We start from the raw sequence: 17656 nt of genomic DNA on the forward strand, positions 1-17656 counted from the left end.
ATTAGACAGGAAGGAGAAGAAAGAGTGAAAAGTAGAATAGAGACTGAGCCCTTTTTGCAATTTGTTTTTAGACACAACGAGATGGCGACAAACCACTTTTTAATTGGACAAAGGTAAAAAATCAAAAAATCAGTGAATTTGCAAATAATGAATCGCAAGTGTGCTCAGTTTTAGCTTTTTCTTGTTACGAGTGCCGTGAATAATTCTTCCCCTTTTGATTTTTATTGTGGTGAATCACTTATTTGAGTTTTAGCCAGCTTTCTAGTGGACCGAACCCCGCCGCATGTCCCGATCACGGAATCCGTTGATTGGCCAAACTTGTGTTGACCACACAATTAGCATTTTCCATTCCAAATGTGGAACAGGTTTCACATTTATCATTGTGAGAACCGACTGCAAAACTTAAATCTCAATACACCCTACACCTGTGGATAATTGCGCACAATCAAGCCTATTCTTTTCTTTTCGGAAAGACGTGGGCGATGTTCAAATTCAGAGCTATGTGTATAGCACTTATTTTTGTTTTCTAAGCAGAATCTTTAAAAACTCCTAAATACCAATACATGTGGGGATAAAAGGAATGCAGAGTCCAGTGGGGAATATACTGAACGAAAGGTGAGTCATGCTTAAAAAAAAAAATGCAGGTCCTTTACAACGAGAAGACACACTATTAGTAGATCTAAAAGATTGGAACCTGCTAATGAGCGGGATGTGCATCTTCCCTATTTGCAATGGGCCTTTTCATCTTTTTGCGTATGCATGTTGGTTTCTTCAGTCACGCCGCATTTCCTCATCAGCTGCCTTGTTTTTTTTTTTTTTGTCTTCATTCGCCCAGTCTATCATAATCCTTCTTTCTACTGGGTTTTCTGTCCATTTACATCAGAAGATGATTTTTTTTTTTTTTTAGTTCTAAATGAAGCTTGATATAACTTTTGAGCATCAAAATGATGGACTTGAACTTTTCCTCTCATCATCTTCATCTTGATGTTTTCATTCTTCACGATAGCAGTTTCAGTGGTCTCCATCATCATCAATATTATCATCATTATTCATGTTCAAATAACTTTTTTGCCAAATGGGTTATATATACGTGACATAAAACGTACCTGAAATAACACTCCTCTTAGACCTGCGGTGCTATAATTGACTTGACAGATAAAAATAAATGACTGAAATATAAATAAACGAATAAACTGGTCTGTCTGAAATATGTCCATTTGATGAGCGACTTCTTCATTTTGTGTCGCTCCAACTTGTGGGCATTTGGTGAGATGACAGGATGATCAAATGGAGGATCTGCAGGATGAAAAAAAGTTAATTGGATGTCATCTATTCATCCACTTCACAAGTAACCTCTAATTATCTGTGCCCAAGAGAACGCATCTCAATTTAAAACTTGGGATTTTCTCCTGAACTGCAGCTTCAAAAGCTTGATTATTATTCTGATTTTTTTTTTTTTTTTTTTTTTAAAGTTTGTTGAAGCATGGAGAGCTGTCAGATGCATAACGATATAGTGGGCCATGGTGGCTGACTGGTTAGCACATCCGCCTCTGTTCAAATCCCGGCCTCGCCCCTTTGGCGTTTGCATGTTTTCCTCGTGCCTGCGTGTTTTTTTTTTTTCCCCAGGTACTCCGATTTCCTCCCACAACCCAAGAACATGCATGGTTGGTTAATTGAAGACTGATGCATAAATTTCCTGTGAATGCAACTGCGAATGAATGTTATGTTCCCTGTGATTAGTTGGTGACTAATCCAGGGAATAGCCTGCCTCTCGCCCAGACTCAGCTGAGACAGGTTCAGCATTGCCTGCATTTGTAGTGAGGATAAGCGGCAAGGAAAACGGATGAATGCACAACAATATAAATCATTTGGAATGTGTAGTAAATGTGCGCTTACCGGAAGCAGCCGCCTGAACCGTATCCATCTTACTTTTTGCTTCATGTTCATTCACTTCATCATTAGCTAAGTTGTACATTTTGACAGCAACATCTTCTACCATCATCCCTTCTTCCATTTTTCTTTTCATGATCCCATCACAACTTCATCTTTATGGCACATCGTCAAATTAGCCTCTCCTCTTCATGAGCAATTTGAATCATCACGTCCAAATGATTTTCTGGTCTCCCCCCCCCCCCCCCGGCCCCTCCCCGATGAAGATCGCACCCAAGGCTAATTTCACCAGCCGCTTCCATACATCCATCACCACCATGGCGTCTTCATCTACATCTTTGACGACGGCTTATTTATTTCTTTACTTTTCCCTGCTCTTGGCCGATCTGGAGAGTCTCCCGTGACGTTTAATCCATATTCCTCCAGGGATCAGGCCCGTTTCCCACCTCTACTTGTCTGAGGTGACTTCCGACTCAGTGCTGGTGGCGTGGAGCTCGCCGGCGCCGCCGGCTGACGTCTTCATCCTCAGCTACAGCTCTGCTGACGGCACCGACACCTCTAAGGTGACCTTGGACGGCTCCAAGACGAGGTCACTGGTGCAAGGGCTGCTTCCGTCCACTCAGTACACCGTCAGTTTAATCACAATACAAGGGGAAGTCACTTCTGAGCCTATTACAGCGTCTCTTACGACAGGTGAGCAGCCCGATTGGATGGCAAATCCTTGGCCAGGAGGAGCAAATAACACTCTGGCGAGCCTTGCTCAAATCCATAGCTATAATATGCAGCAGCAATAGCAAAGCAAAGCAAAGCAAATTTATTTGTATAGTGCATTTCATATACGAGGTAACTCAATGAGCTTTTCATGATTAAAGGCATTTGAAAACAAAGAGATAAAACATTTAAAACAGAATAAAAACAATAAAAATGACAAACAAAATCTTAAATAAAAGAATTAAAACCACATACAGTGCAGGTAATATAATAAAAAAGTGGATATATTCTAAAAAGCATGAGGAAAAAAAAGAAGTTTTCAACCTGGATTTAAAAACATTCACACTTGGGGCTGACCTCACCATTATTATTATTATTATTGTTGAATTTTTGTGCAGCATAATAGCTAAATGCTGCTTCACCATGTTTGCTTTGGACTCTGCGCACCACTATTTGACCTGAGTCAGTCGATCTCAGAGCTCTACTGGGGTGGTATTCCGTAAGCATTTCTTTCACGTATTCAGGACTTAAATCATTTAGTGGTTTATAGACCAGTAGCAGAAATTTAAAATCTGTTCTAAAGATGACTGGAAGCCAGTGCAAGGACTTTAGGATTGGAGTTATATGCTCTGACCGCTTTGTTTTGGTCAGAACGCGAGCTGCAGCATTCTGAATGAGGTGCACCTATTTAATACTCTTTTTGGGGAGTCCAGTCAGAAGACCATTACAGTAGTCAAGTGTACTTGAGATAAAAGCACAGATGAGCTTTTCCTGGTCTGCTTGACACATATAAGACTTGACTGTAGATATGTTTTTCAGATGGTAGAAGGCAGTTTTTGTCATTGATTTGATATGATTGTTGAAAGTCAGGCCAATAGTGACATTTTCACTTGCACATAGGGCTGAAATGATTAATCAAACAATTCAAATAATTTGATTACAAAAAATGAAAGCAAAATTTTTGAAGCTTCACAAGTTGGCGCAGTGATGGTGACCCAGGACGAAAGATTACAGATATAATGGCCCTTTAAAACTGCTATGCTGTATTAGATAATCTCTAACAAAACAAATGGCATTTTCTGGGATAAAGCCAAACCAGTTCAGCGATTTACAATCCAGAGAGTTTCAATACTACACCTAACATTTTTAATTTCCTGTAGCCCACATGTAGCGAAAAACCAAGGCGTGAAGAGTCTCTGTCCACATGCTTCTTTTTATCTTATTCATCACTCTGTCGTATTACGATATACAGTAGCTCCGGTGGCCAGGGCAAAACACGACTTCCTAGGCAACCATACTCTATTATTTGTGGTCGAATTAAAAACTTAAACTAGTACTGTATTTGTGGCTTTCAATGAGAACAGCAGGGGTCATAGTTTTTCTGTTGGAGTGATTCGAGAGCTATGTGGCGTTGAGTCGCTTTGCGATTGTTCAGCTCAGTCTAAGGCAATCACGTTGTTTGGTGTGCATCCCCGACCTACGACCTTCAATGAAGATACCCGTTTTTTTTCCATTCAACCGGAGACTCAAATTCTCCATGAATGTGTGTGAATGTTGATCAAAGTCAGCTGGGATAGGCGCCGACATACGTGATCTTAATGTGGATGAGCAAAGTGTAAGGAATCATGAATAATGGATGAGTTATAGAAAAATGTAGTCTCGCCAAAGCTTAACGGGAACACTCTTAGCTACAAAATACCCACTCTACCTAATATGTGTTAAATTGGTACATGGGCCGTTCTAGAAAGGCTTTCATCATTCCGTACAAGTAGCTACAGATATAGTATGTGTATTTTACCTGTTTTCTGGCTCTTTCATGAGTTGCGGTTGTCTTTGGACAAATACACACGCCTCCACATTTCATTCACTCTCATTAGACAGAGCAAACAAAATGACGCACCGCAAACGTTTCAGTCAGAGCTTTTTCTGGATTCTGCAACTTTCCCGTCTCTCAGGGAAGCGTCGTTAAATAATAAACAACACACGCCGTCGCGCGAGTTTCACCTTTACCAAAGCAAATGTAATTAGTAAGATAACCACGCCTGAACGGGCACAACTTTTATAAAGAAGCTGCTGGTTTCCAGCCAAGTGGAAATTAAATGATTTCAAAGCCAGGAATTATAAATGATCCCCTCTTCTCATGAATACGAGTCATTATTCTTTTGATTTGATGTGGTGCCCGTGCTGCCGCTTTCCTTTACCAAAAAGATGGAAGTGCTTTAATCTCCTCCTCATTACCCCCCATCTCTTATAATTTCTTCTGTTATTAATGCTAACTAACTGCCATCAGATGAATTGTTGGCTCACATTGTCTCCGCCGAAACCTTTTTCACCGTCGCTCAGTAGCCTCTGGAGACGTTGTCCTGTGTGGTAGCAGTACTGGCGCTCCGTGACGTTTATGGTGTTTCTTTTGGCGTAAGCGTTGATTGGTTCGTTTGACATTTTCCTACACAATTAATCGATTGACTTTTGCTTATGGACAATGTCGTTTGAATGTTTATGATTGTGTAAAAATTAGTTTTAATGCAGGAGATTTATTTTTTTTTTTTTTCTCCCCAGAACTACCCACAACGGGTGAAAATCTGCAGTAATGGGAGACATCTCCCACACGCTTTACAATCTCTTTTTCCGTGTATATGTATGAGGCAATTAACGGCATACTGCATCATGTCTTTGAATTCTTATCCGATCGATTTGGTCATGAAAAAAAACAAAAAAAAACATTTATAGTTGGACAATTTCTGGCTGCCCCTTTTTGATGTTTTGGAGACGTTACTGTTGTCTAATCATCCCACTGTACAGGTTCACAATAGACTTTTTGTCATAATATGCTGCCTCAACGTACCTGTAATCACATCTAAACTTATTAAAACATAATCTTCAAAGTATACCGATTATTGTACAAGAGGGAAAGTTTACAGTACTTATGTGGCACTCCAATTGGAGGTTTACACCAAAACTTACACATGAAACAAAAGAGAAATAAACATTGTATAGACAAATAACATGTTCAACTCAATTGAGTTTCATGCAACTAAAGGGAGCAAATTAAATATGAACATGTAATGCTTAACACTATAGACCATAGGTGTCAAACTCAAGGCCGGGGGGCCGCAAGATTGTATGTGCCCTGCGATGGAAAATTATGAGAATCAACTTACATGATTTAAAAAAAAATCTGTACTATAGTTTCAAATCGTCATATCATAAATGATAACATTAAAATATTGCAAGCAATATTCTGTGCCCAAACAACAGCAAAAGTTCAAAAACCCGTTACCCTTGATTTGTGACTAGCTCATAAATTTCATCTGTAAATATGATGAGGTGAAAGATTTTCATGGTTTCACATTGATAACGGCCCTCTGAGGGAAACTGTAACTACAATGTGAGCCGCGACAAAAATGAGTTCGACACCCTGCTATAGATAGTTTGGAAATTAGCATTTATGATTTTATATATAAATATATATATATATATATATATATATATATAAACCTGGCGGCATGGTGGGTCAGATGGAAACCGTTGGCCTGCCTGTTGACAGCTGGGATTGGCTCCATCATGGCCCCCGATCCTTGTGAGGATAAGCGGCTAAGAAAATGGATGGATGAATGGATTTATAAACCTTCAAAAAACTGCTACGCCTACACACGGTGCAACAACACAATTTACAAACAGAATACTCACAGGTGCTTATAGTTTTCTGTCAGTTCAGTAGGAACAACAAATATTAAAACTTCATATGATGGTGTTTTATGTCTGGTCTTGCTTTGATGACATCTCCGAGTCCATCTTTATGCTGCCTGGCATGTGACGGCACAACGTTTTACTACTGTTCACTAAAGGTGCACAACTATAAATTCGGACTTGCCTTTATGTTCACAAAAAAAAAAAAAAAAAAAAAAACATTTAAAGGGGGAAAAAAAATCCCTTTGAAATCCAACAAGAATGTCCACCCACAGATCTGACAGATGAAAACAATGTCCGGTGCAGCTAGTAAGTATAATGTTAGCTGTGTTTCTAATCAAACTCTCCATCACACTGTAGGTATGGACCCACCCAGGCAGATGACGGTGACCGCTGTGGCTGAGGACATAGTGACCATTTCCTGGAAAAAACCTCTGGCTCCATTTGAATATTATAAGCTTTCCTACCAGTCAGCCAGAGGTATTTGATTTTCCATATTTGAATGTGATTTGCTGGCACTCTTTAAGAGCGTCACCTTCTACCAGTGAAAAATTAATAGGCATAAATCTATTAGTCTTCCTTGAATGTGAGTTAATAGATGTATTTCAGATGGAGGAACATTTTGCATCTGGAGACAAAGCTAAGTTTTCATGTTTTCCCGCAGGTCGAGTGGACAGCGTTGTGATTGACAGCGACGTGACCAACTACACTTTGTCCAGTCTGTTTCCAGCTACCGAGTATGAAATCAGTCTCAACGCGGTCATGGGGAGCCAGGAGAGCAAAATTGTGAGCGCTTCGGTTTTTACAGGTATGGACACAAACATGAAGTCGTATCGTAATTTATGGTTATTTCTTCTGGAAATTGATTTGCGGGTAGTAGACTATTGGCATTTCATATTTTGTATCTACACTGAAACTTTGTTTGGCCGAACAATACTTTTGTGGTGATCTTGCGATTTATTTATTTTGTTTGTATAGAAAATAGTTGTCTGGAGTAACTGGCCACTTGTCAAGTGTGAACGTAAGCAGCCAAGTAAATATTTTGTTAGATTCCTGTTTGCCAAATGATTGAGAACAAATTCTCGTGTTTAATGTCAACCTGGCAGCTGAGAGCAAATACACGGACAACAAACTGAGCAAACTGTGATGTAGGTAGATATGTACTTAATACTTTCCATGACATCATAGCACACGGTGAATACAAGTTTCTTTGCTATAAACGCCTGCAGTGATTATGTACAGCAGGAGTGCTCGATGCGTCTTGGTCGATTGTGGGTCGCCGTGCCCCCCCCCCAAAAAAAAAAGACATCAGCCAATGTTCCCTCTAAACTGCGCGCGTCCGCAATTGAGCACCGCTGATGCAGTTTCTTCGGAGATATTCTGCGTTGCGCGCAGAAAAAAAATAAAAAATCCAATGTAAATTGAAAGTATAACATACATCTATTCAGTTTGTGGCATTTTGCGATGTGTTTCAATGAGTGAGGGATGACTGGTTGTTACATACAATGGCACAATTCACATACGTACTGTAAAAAAGAAGAAGCCACTGGTTTCTTTTAGGCAGCACACCGAACTTTCTCTGACAACCGCTATTCCGCCACACTCTTTTTCCTAGTTTACCTTACACCCCCCCCTCCCCCCGCTCTTAAAGACGTATACTTATAATTACAAATGTTACAGGACTGACGCAGCCCTCAATGTGTTTTATAATGGCAGCGTCTTCCACCGCAGCTTGAATTAGCAACACATTCTGGGCAACGTAAAGCAAAGACAAGCTAGACATGCTGCTTATGTTTACTTTCGATACTAATGGAGAAAGTTAAAAAAGAAATGCTGTTGTTTTAAGATGCAATGACAGTCGGAGTATGTGAATAAATCGAAGTTAAAGTGGTTAGATTTTCTCTTTTCTGAGTGGGAAAGGTCTGGTCTGAAGCCAAAATAGAAAGTGCAGGATGAGATGGTGTGTAATTTTAAAATTCCACCTTGGCACAGCCTGATCCAGGATGAAAGCGCAGACGATACAGTGCACAAAAAGCTAATTCTGTATTTTAAATAAACGAGGCAACATAACATTAACCTTAAAACGGTTTGGGAGCATCATCATCACCCCCCCTTCTATCCCCTGTCGTCGGTAGCTCGTGAGAGGCTGGCTGCTTGAGAAGTAGATCTTGGGGTAAAAAAAAGTCTGGGTACCCCTGATGTACAGGATCACTCATTTTTAAACAGTGACACAAGGATGAATAAGGTGAGTTTTATTTTTGTTGCAGAGACTTCAAGTCATTTGGGACTGAAAGTTAAAAAATAAAACTGTGCTGTAATGCTAATTATTAACCAGAGAATTTGTCTGCATAAGTGAAGAACGGCAATTAACCAGTTAGTACAGTTCACACTGGACGCTGTTGAAGTACGCACTGGTGACAAAATGAATGACAGTGTGGTTTTCAAGAGGTTTTGAGGCAGAAGTTTGGAAGAACAGTCTTTTTAATGAGGAAAAATAGGAGAAATTGAAACTAGTTTGCCAGGTGGGTGTTATGTAAGCTGTAATTATTGATCCTTTGCCTATTTGCATGGCGGAAAGTCAGAGAGCGGTCATTAAGACACCTGGTCTTGACGCAAACAGCAACATAAAAATGTGATTTCGCTGCAATAACCTTCAGCTGGGTGTTGGAAGAAATAAGTGGAAGCGCGGGCACACACACACATCGAGGAAAAATGAAAGGGTACAGCTGGCATCTGGCATTGTGGCGCAAGATGAAAATGTCGACCCCCCTGACCCGGTAATTGGTAACCTATTCCACGGTCCATCTCGCCCCGCTCTGCCCTCTTTATCCTTTCGCCTCACGTCTATTCTCTTGAATCTTTGCGCCGCCTTCCCCTCTTTCCCACTCACCTCGCTTCACTGCTACTTTCTCCAAATTTCTCCCTTCCAACCCGGGAGCGGCGGATTCCGCTCTGATTATGTTTCTAATTGGAATCGAACGGCACGTCACGCTTTCCACGCGAATGTGCGGGAATACGGAACACGTTTTTGCTCATTCGAAGAATTCCCCCCCTCACATAAGATTAACACGCTCCCTGTGGTGTATGCATAATCTTTAGTTTGTGTGTGAGGGAGGAGAGAGCTGACGGGAGCTCAGGAGAGGAGAGCTAAAGGTGTGTTTGCATGACAATGAGACCTGATTCGCAAAGAAAAGCCAGGTTCAAGAATCCATTGAGGCAGAGAGAAAAATAAAAAAGCTGGCAGACTTGCTTTTGCCCACTTTGAAATCTTTGTCTTGTTGTTCCGCCACATTTCTCTATTATGAAACCCTTAACAATCGCAGCCTGCTTGGTATGAGGAGAGCGACCAAGATTGTCGCAGGATGAAAAGAACATAGTCAAGCTTGTTAAAAGTGATGAAAAAAAAAATAGCTTTACAATACCAAACTACATGTCCTTTCATGCCATTTTTAACAGTACATTAATACATTTTGGATTTATCATACATATCCGGTATTGGGTGGGGGAAAAGTATGCATTGATGGTAGTTTAACTTTCAGAGAAGATAAAAATAAAGCAAGGAGCCATTTTATGTTGCCACTGAATGCTGAATACAGTGGCGTTTAGGAAAAAAAAAAAAAAAAAAAAAACATTAGGCTTGAGAGTAAATGGACTCTGTGATGAGATGTTTAAGGACTAACAGTGGGCTCATGCGCAAAATGTCAGGACCTTTACTAAATGATCCCGCCTCCCAACTTTGGAGTTGAAGTAAACGCCATCAAAATGTGGATAATTTATTAGCTTCCCTCCAAAAAAAATGCATACTGTATAGCAGGGCTCGGGAACCTATGGCTCGCGAGCCATACCTGGCTCTTTTGGTGGTTCCATATGGCTCGCGGAGCCCTCATAATGACATACTGCACGTGTGATTTCTGTCGTACAGGGAAGTTTTGCCCTAGTGGGGTTTCCGTCGTTCGGTGTGGGAGGCAACGCAAATGACGTAGAGTCAGTTTGGCCTAGCGGGTTGGCGTAGTTTTTGCGTGGTAGTGGATGTTCAGAGGTGCACAAGGGTCTAACGTTGATCGTGTCAGAACAACTAATTATGGAAACGCTTTTGACAAAGGTCGCTCAAAGAAAAAAATATGAGGAGTCCCGAAGTTTTCAACAAGACTGGACAGCCTATGTGGAGATGGAGGGTTCTGCTGTGTGTTTAAATTTCACAGGTGGGGAGTGTGTCAAAGCATTCATACCCAACGTTGCCAATCAACATTTTGCCAACTTCGCATAAAGACAAGATAATCAAACAAATAAAAGACATGCCTTTGTCGGCTAGAACTGTTACATCAACCTACCCGCATGATGGAAAATCAAATTGAATTACGTTCACGATTAACAGATGGAAATCTCAACACCTGCGTGAAACTTAATCTGACAATGTATAAAACAGACGATCAAGCCATTAGCAAAACCAGGAAGCACCTGAAGTCGCATTAATGGTAAGAAGTGCTTTTGTCATCATAATGTTATTTAAAAGAATTCAGAGACTCTAAAATTGTTAGGTCTACATAAATGCGCAAATACACATGTATTTAGTTTTTTTAAATATTGCGTGGCTCTTTTGAAATTACGTTTTAAAATATTTGCCATTTATGGCTCTCTGTCGAAAAGGTCCCCGACCCCCGCTGTATAGCGTGGTGTAGGATAGATATCATGTTAAAATACACAGTGTTGTGTTTAATCCCATTGCACATAGAATGACAAAATGATTAATATTTGCTATTTTGTAAGCAACACTTGGCTGGCGAGAATTGCATGAAAGTGCTTGAGTTGACAAATGGTCTTGGAAAAGCTTGAATACAGCCAACTTGTATCCAGGAGGTATAGCATTAATATTGTCTGCTCTCCCGTGTTTCTGTATATAGTAGCCGGTTAGAAAAACATTTTTAATTGAATTGTACTTTTCCCGTCTTCATACATATGCAGTGTATTTGTCAAGCAAAATCTAATTTGAAACCACATTGTGAGTGGGGCCTTGAATTTATTTTGTTTGGTGACCAAGGTCAAAGCTCCAAATACCTGTATTTGAAATCATTTTTCCCCATTAAAATGGATTAAAAAATACTATTAATCTGGATGGATTCGGCCTCAGTTCCTCAGTAAAGACCGCTTTATACTCCCGCATGGGCGACAGCGCCTGGATTGCATCATGTGACCGACCCATTGCGCCTCTTGACTCTTAAGTACCGCGGGGAGCATCTCGTGATTGGTCCGTTTTAGTCACGTGCTGTGATGATGTACTCAGCGTTCCCCTCGGTTCCGCGTAACACCCACGCCGCTGCCGCCTTGAGCGATTTTGCAACATAGTTAAGCGCATCATCTGATCATCTAGGTCCATTTCTTCTAGCGGACACTGTTCCACAGTCGCCATTGTTCTTGCTTTATACTTTGTTCCGAGAGGAAAGTAAAAATGTCAAGCAGAAATAGAGGAAAAAATGCAGAGGGAATACCAACCATAGCAACACCGCCGACTTGGAGGAGAACTGCAGTACATTTTCAAAGCTGCGTGCGTGAGTTGCGCTTATGTATAAAGGCTAACTGCATGCGTGGTAGCCACAGTGACGTCAGCGCGGTCACTGCCCCCGCAAGTATAGAGAAGCCTTAAGGCATAGTAATATTAGTAATTTATGACAGAATAAGTAAGGAAACAATCTTGTCTTCATGAGCTTTTTTAAAAAATAGAATAAGCTATTTACATGATGTAGGCAAAAAAAAAAAAAAAAAAAACGGGAGGAAAAAAGGAGCGGGACAGAGTGAGCGGGAGATGGCCAGCTTTTCTCTCGTTCCTCACACTTTCGAAAATCCCCAAAAAGGTCCTCCAGTCAGAATTTCCATAATCGGGACATTTCTACCAGCTGTTGTAGCTGCTTGGGAATCTCCTTGGATAAGACAAACTATGGCTTCCTGGTATTAGCAAGGCTCAACATCTTACATGAGTATACATTACAAAGGAAATGCGCTAAATATTATAGATATGAGTAACTTTGCCAACTCAAGTCTTCACAGATAATAAAGATTACATCCCTGCATATTGTAATATCTGTCCATGTGTTGTTTTACTGTTAGTGTTCAAATATCGGCTGCTTAGAGTTAAAACACAAACACCGATGCCATTAAGTAGCCTGCCTGTGGTATTTTCCCGTTAATTGTTCAATTTGTAACAAAGCATCTAATTACATTGCTTTAACACACTACTCTTAAATGTCTTCCTGTCCTCTTAGTCATTTTAATCACATTTTGTACGGTTTCACATGCGTCACGAGTTACAAAAGTTGAGAAAGGATGTGAGATTCCAAATTTCCTTTTTCAAATTCAAATGTTCAATAATAATTGCGCTGTAGTCTCATACTGTTTTATCGCCAATTGTCGGTGAAGCATTGTAGCTCGAATAATGACAGGCGCGCTGGTGTGTCCTCTCTATGCCGTCGACATAATGGCCACAGGCGCTGCACAAATGAGAATGACCTCTCATGGCCGACCTGGAAAGCTGCTACATTCCTGGGCTGCCGTCTTCAGCCAAGGACTTATCAGAAAAGCCTTTTCCTCGTGCTAAAAGGGTGCATTCGGATGCTTAATGGAGCACAGGAAGTCAATGGGATTAAAATGCAATCATGGAAGAGTTATCAAGCGCTCATCTTTAAAATCACAAGCAAATGATTGATGACGGACAAAAGATACCATCCATTTAATATTTAATTGTAGCTCAATCCGGTGCTAAAATTCCCCCGGCTTTGTACAAATCTCTGCTCGAGGAGTTCGATGTTTTCATGATTGGCGATACCAGCGGACCTTCCTCTTCGCCGTTTCTCAAGAACGGATCCTGTTTTGGGAAATTTGCCATGGATAGCTTAAGTTTAGCTGCACGTTGGAGCAGCGTGACAGCCGTAAAGCGTTTAAAGCGGGTGCTGAACTGCTGTCGAGGACAGGAAAAACTGCCAGGCGGCAATTTCGCAACGCTGCTCCAACGTCGATTGATGAGCCATGCGCACGGGCCTCTAAATACTACTAAGCTTTCAAATGCTGAGTGGGTCACATCTGTCCACATAAAACCTGAAAAGAAATTTAAAAAAAAAAAAAAAAAAAAGAAGTGTACAATTACTTTGGGGACACCCTCTGAACTCATTTTTCTCGTGGGCCACATTGTACTTCGTGTTTCCCTCAGTGGGTCGTTAAAAATATTTAATCATCTCATCATATTTACGTAATCAATTTATGAACTAGTTTTGGAATCAGAAATCAAGGGTAATGTGTTTTTCTACTATTCACCTTTGGTAACACAAAAATGCTTGTGATATCTCAACTTTATCATTTATGATATATGACAATTAGAAATGTTGGTACAGATTTTTACTAGAATCATGGAAATTGACACTCTCGATTTGGCTCCGCGGGCCACATAAAATCATGTGGCGGGCCAGGTCTGGCCCCCGGGCCTTGAGTTTGACACCCGTGCTTTATGCCATAATAATGGGACTGAAAAAGGTTTTAAAGGCTTCATGCCACACACACTCATCACACTATAGAAACATTTATTTATACACTTTGTAAAAGTATTTCGACATACATACAAACAAAATTGCTTAACCGAAAAATTCTGCGCTTTAGTGGGAACGCGATAGGTGGGCTGCGAAATGGCGACGGGTAACCGTAACTGAGTTCCCTGTGCAAGCAAGATGACGACATGCTCATGAAAGCAAATTGCAGTTTCTCCGACCAAATCAGACCCACCGGATCTGTTATTTTTCCTCACCAAAGAAAGTATTTTACGCTTTCAAAAAGAGCAGGTAAAAATCTGTGTTCACAGCACTGAAGATAAAAATGTCACTTGATAGAAGTCACTTTTTTTCATGTAAACACATGACAAATAATCATCTGATAAATGTGTGTTGAGATTTAATCACATTAGACACAGTATAATTAATCATCTCTGGCTGGTGAGCGTGTAAACAAAGTTTAGACCGTTTATTGTTTAAATTTGCCATATGTGTCTGTTACTTTATACTTGAGTACTTTATTCACTCTTCCACAAGTTATTATTTTTTTTTTAACCTTGCATCTCTGCGTTGCATAGCCAGATTAGCCCGGAGCATTGCTTAATTTCCAAATAGCCCTGACTTGACTTTGATGGTTTGCTGTGTCAATATTTAAGCTCAATGAGCTTTTTTTTTTTGTTTGTTTGTTTGTTTTTTTCCATCACTATCTCTTGAAATCCTCCTAATTGGTTGTGCCGGCCAAAAAGCAATCATCTTTAACCGCCGTGACTGATCCCGTTGTTGCGTCCGCTTTTCAAACGCACTGCGGCCGCGTTCAGTGATTCACAAACGCAATCGGGAAGATGGAGCGCGGTGATTGGATTATCAAAGACCTTGATAAAAGAGAGTCGTGTGCGTTTGGTTTTTGTTTTCTCTCCCTGTCTCGCTCTATGTACCCCCCCCCCCATCCTCATCGTATTGACTGAATAAGCCCCTGCATAATTTGCTTAAACCTTTTGGCAATTAAAGTAATGACTTGGTTCAGGTTTACTCATCTATCCCAGTGATAAGGACTCTGAATCAGCGCAGTATCTTGACAAACACAGTTAAAAATTTTGCGTTAATCTAATGACAGTATTAATTACTTTGTACAAGCAGAGCTGTGGAGCCTTCGCGGTATTCTGTGTTTGCCTGCCGTTTTCCACTCTGTGGAAAAAAAATATCATGCCTGAGGGAGGGGGTTGGGGTCAAAACATTGAGGTTGAAGGTTTAATTAAATTTAAATTCAGCGCTGGCATGTCCGGCCGTCTGACAATGAAATTAGAAAGAGGGGTTGAGCTATAGCCAGCTGGGGTTGGACGCCTGCAGCATATTTGACTACTAATTTCCTTTTGAGCGAGATGTGGTCACATTGGCAAAAATCTCATTATTAACCAGTATTTATGCAAAATGCCTCAGAGTTGATAATTAACACTCAGATGTGGATGTTAGGGAATAATAACGGGTACCAAATTCAATCTCTGTGCTCTAATTGGGAACAAATTCCGCGTTGCGCACAAGTTTATTACCTGAAGATGACGTGACGTGACTGCATTATTTGTTCATTTTGAGAACTCTCAAATGAATATGATCCAAATAACCTCCACCTTGCCATCCTAGCCATGGACATGCCGTCAGAGTTGACCGCGCTCAACATCACGCCGCAAGGAGCCCTTCTGAAGTGGAACGCCCCGATGTCCAACGTCGACAATTACGTGCTGACTCTCACACACGACCAGGGTATGTTTTTTCCCCGACACGTTTGTTTGAGTTGCCTTGCAAATCTCCAGGCTGCACTCATGGTTAGCGTGTCCGCCTTGCAGTTCTGAGTTTAAATGCATTTATAAAATGTCAAAAAAACAAGGCATCCAAGTCCAGTCCCTCTTGCTCAAAGTCAGCTGGGATAGGCTTCAGCTCACCTGTGACTTGAATGATGAATGAAGAATGACAAAGTCACTTGCATGCCATTTGGTAACCGGCTTTCGAGTCGAAGCTTTCAAAGGAGCAAATAGAACAGAGCCAGAGATTTTCCTGCAATATTTCATATTTCATCCGTCGAGGGTGGATGCGATACAATAGACGAGCGCCAAGGTTTTTCCCATTAAGAGTGTGACGCATCCTTTGAGACAACACCGACCCATTTGTCTTGCCCTCGCCGTCCTCCATCATGCCGGCTTGAACTTAAAGGGGAAAATCCAGTGCTTGCATTAACAGTGTATCCCATAGCTCATGTAATATGTTCCCTATTTTGACAATATGATGTTAAATCCTCTCTCATTTAATCATGTTTTGAGAAGATTTTTATCGACAATTCCGAATTTTCAGGGGCGCTGCCATTTTCGCGAGTCACATGACCTACGTGCGCAGATGTGGCGTCTACCGTGCCGCAACAAATGCTCGATTGCAGGGGACACCATTTACGCCCAGTGCCGATTTAACCTCATCTGATGAAGAAATAGCAGTATCGGTTGATTGGGAAGACGGAGGAATACTTCCATGCGGATTTGAACATGTGGCTGTAAATGTTGAATATTTGTATGGTTCTTCGGGCGGAATGTCGCAGAGTGTGACTATACGGAGGCCTACGTGGGGGACATAAGTGCGTAACTTACTTATCCACATCTGATGAAGAAATAGCAGTATCGGGAAGACGGAGGAATACTTCCATACAGATTTGAACCTGTGGCTGTAATTAATGTTGAATTTTCGGATGGTTCTTCGGGCGGAATGACGCAGTCTGACTACTCGGAGGCTTAGGCGCGGGATATAACTGCATAAACAAAGGCACCCCGGAGCTCCGGGCCGGCAACTGCAGATGGTTCTTCGGACAGGAATAACACAGAGTCTGACGATCGAGCTCCGGCGGCGGGCCGCGAACCGAGCTTCCAAGCGGCGGAGGCCGTTAGCCCCGGATGCCGCAGCTAGGCTAAAGGTTTCTGCCACCACCGAAGCTAGGCTAAAGGTTTCTGCCACCACCGAAGCTCGGCTAAAGGCCTCTGCCGCCGCCGAAGCTCTGCTAACGGCCTCTCCGTACGTCGAAGCTAGGCTCGCATCCCGCCGCTGGAGCTCGCGGCCCGCCTTCGGAGCTCACTCGTCAGACTCTGCGTCATCCCCGTCTGAAGAACCATCCGCGGCTGCCGGTCCGGAGCTCCCAGTGGCCTTTGTTTACGCACTTATGTCGTGCCATCCGAATATTCAACATTAATTACAGTCACAGGTTCAAATCTGTATGGAAGTATTCCTCCGTATTCCCGATCAACCTATACTGCTATTTCTTCATCAGATGTGGATAAGTAAGTTATACTTATGTAGGTCTCCGAGTAGTCAGACGCTGCGTCATTCCGCCCGAAGAACCATCCGAGTATTCAACATTATTTACAGCCACAGGTTCAAATTTGTATGGAAGTATTCCTCTGTCTTCCCGATCAACCAATACTGCGATTTCTATAATTGTTATATAATTATATAACTGCTATAAGTATGAGAAATCGGTGCTGGGCATGAAATGTGTCCCATCTAATCGAGCCTTTGTTGAGTCACATCCGCACGTCGGTCTTGTGACTCGCGAAAATGGCAGCGCCCCTGAAAATTCGGAATTGTCGATTAAAAATCTTCTCAAAACACAATTAAATGAGAGAGGATTTAACATCACATTGTCAAAATAGGGTACATATTACATGACCTATTGGATACACTGTTCATCCAAACCACTGGATTTCCCCTTTCAAGCTGGGTGAAAACATTGCAGTTAGCACGCGGTGCAGTTTTTGTGATGCCTCCCGTGTCCTCAGCGTCTGACAGCTTTATCCTGATAGGTG

The 17656-nt window shown here is 41.5% G+C and overlaps 1 protein-coding gene across 1 annotated transcript in view; it reads left to right on the forward strand.

The window, feature by feature from the left end:
- tnr (tenascin R (restrictin, janusin)) overlaps positions 1–17656 on the forward strand; it is a 141230-nt gene that overhangs the window by 94805 nt on the left and 28769 nt on the right. The window contains exons 21-23 of the mRNA XM_061840261.1: positions 6652–6771; positions 6956–7099; positions 15459–15578. Coding sequence (XP_061696245.1) covers positions 6652–6771; positions 6956–7099; positions 15459–15578 — 384 coding nt within the window. The remainder of the gene's footprint in view (positions 1–6651; positions 6772–6955; positions 7100–15458; positions 15579–17656) is intronic.

The sequence above is a fragment of the Syngnathoides biaculeatus genome, chromosome 13 (genome assembly GCF_019802595.1).
Source record: "Syngnathoides biaculeatus isolate LvHL_M chromosome 13, ASM1980259v1, whole genome shotgun sequence".
In the NCBI taxonomy this organism is placed as follows: domain Eukaryota; kingdom Metazoa; phylum Chordata; class Actinopteri; order Syngnathiformes; family Syngnathidae; genus Syngnathoides; species Syngnathoides biaculeatus.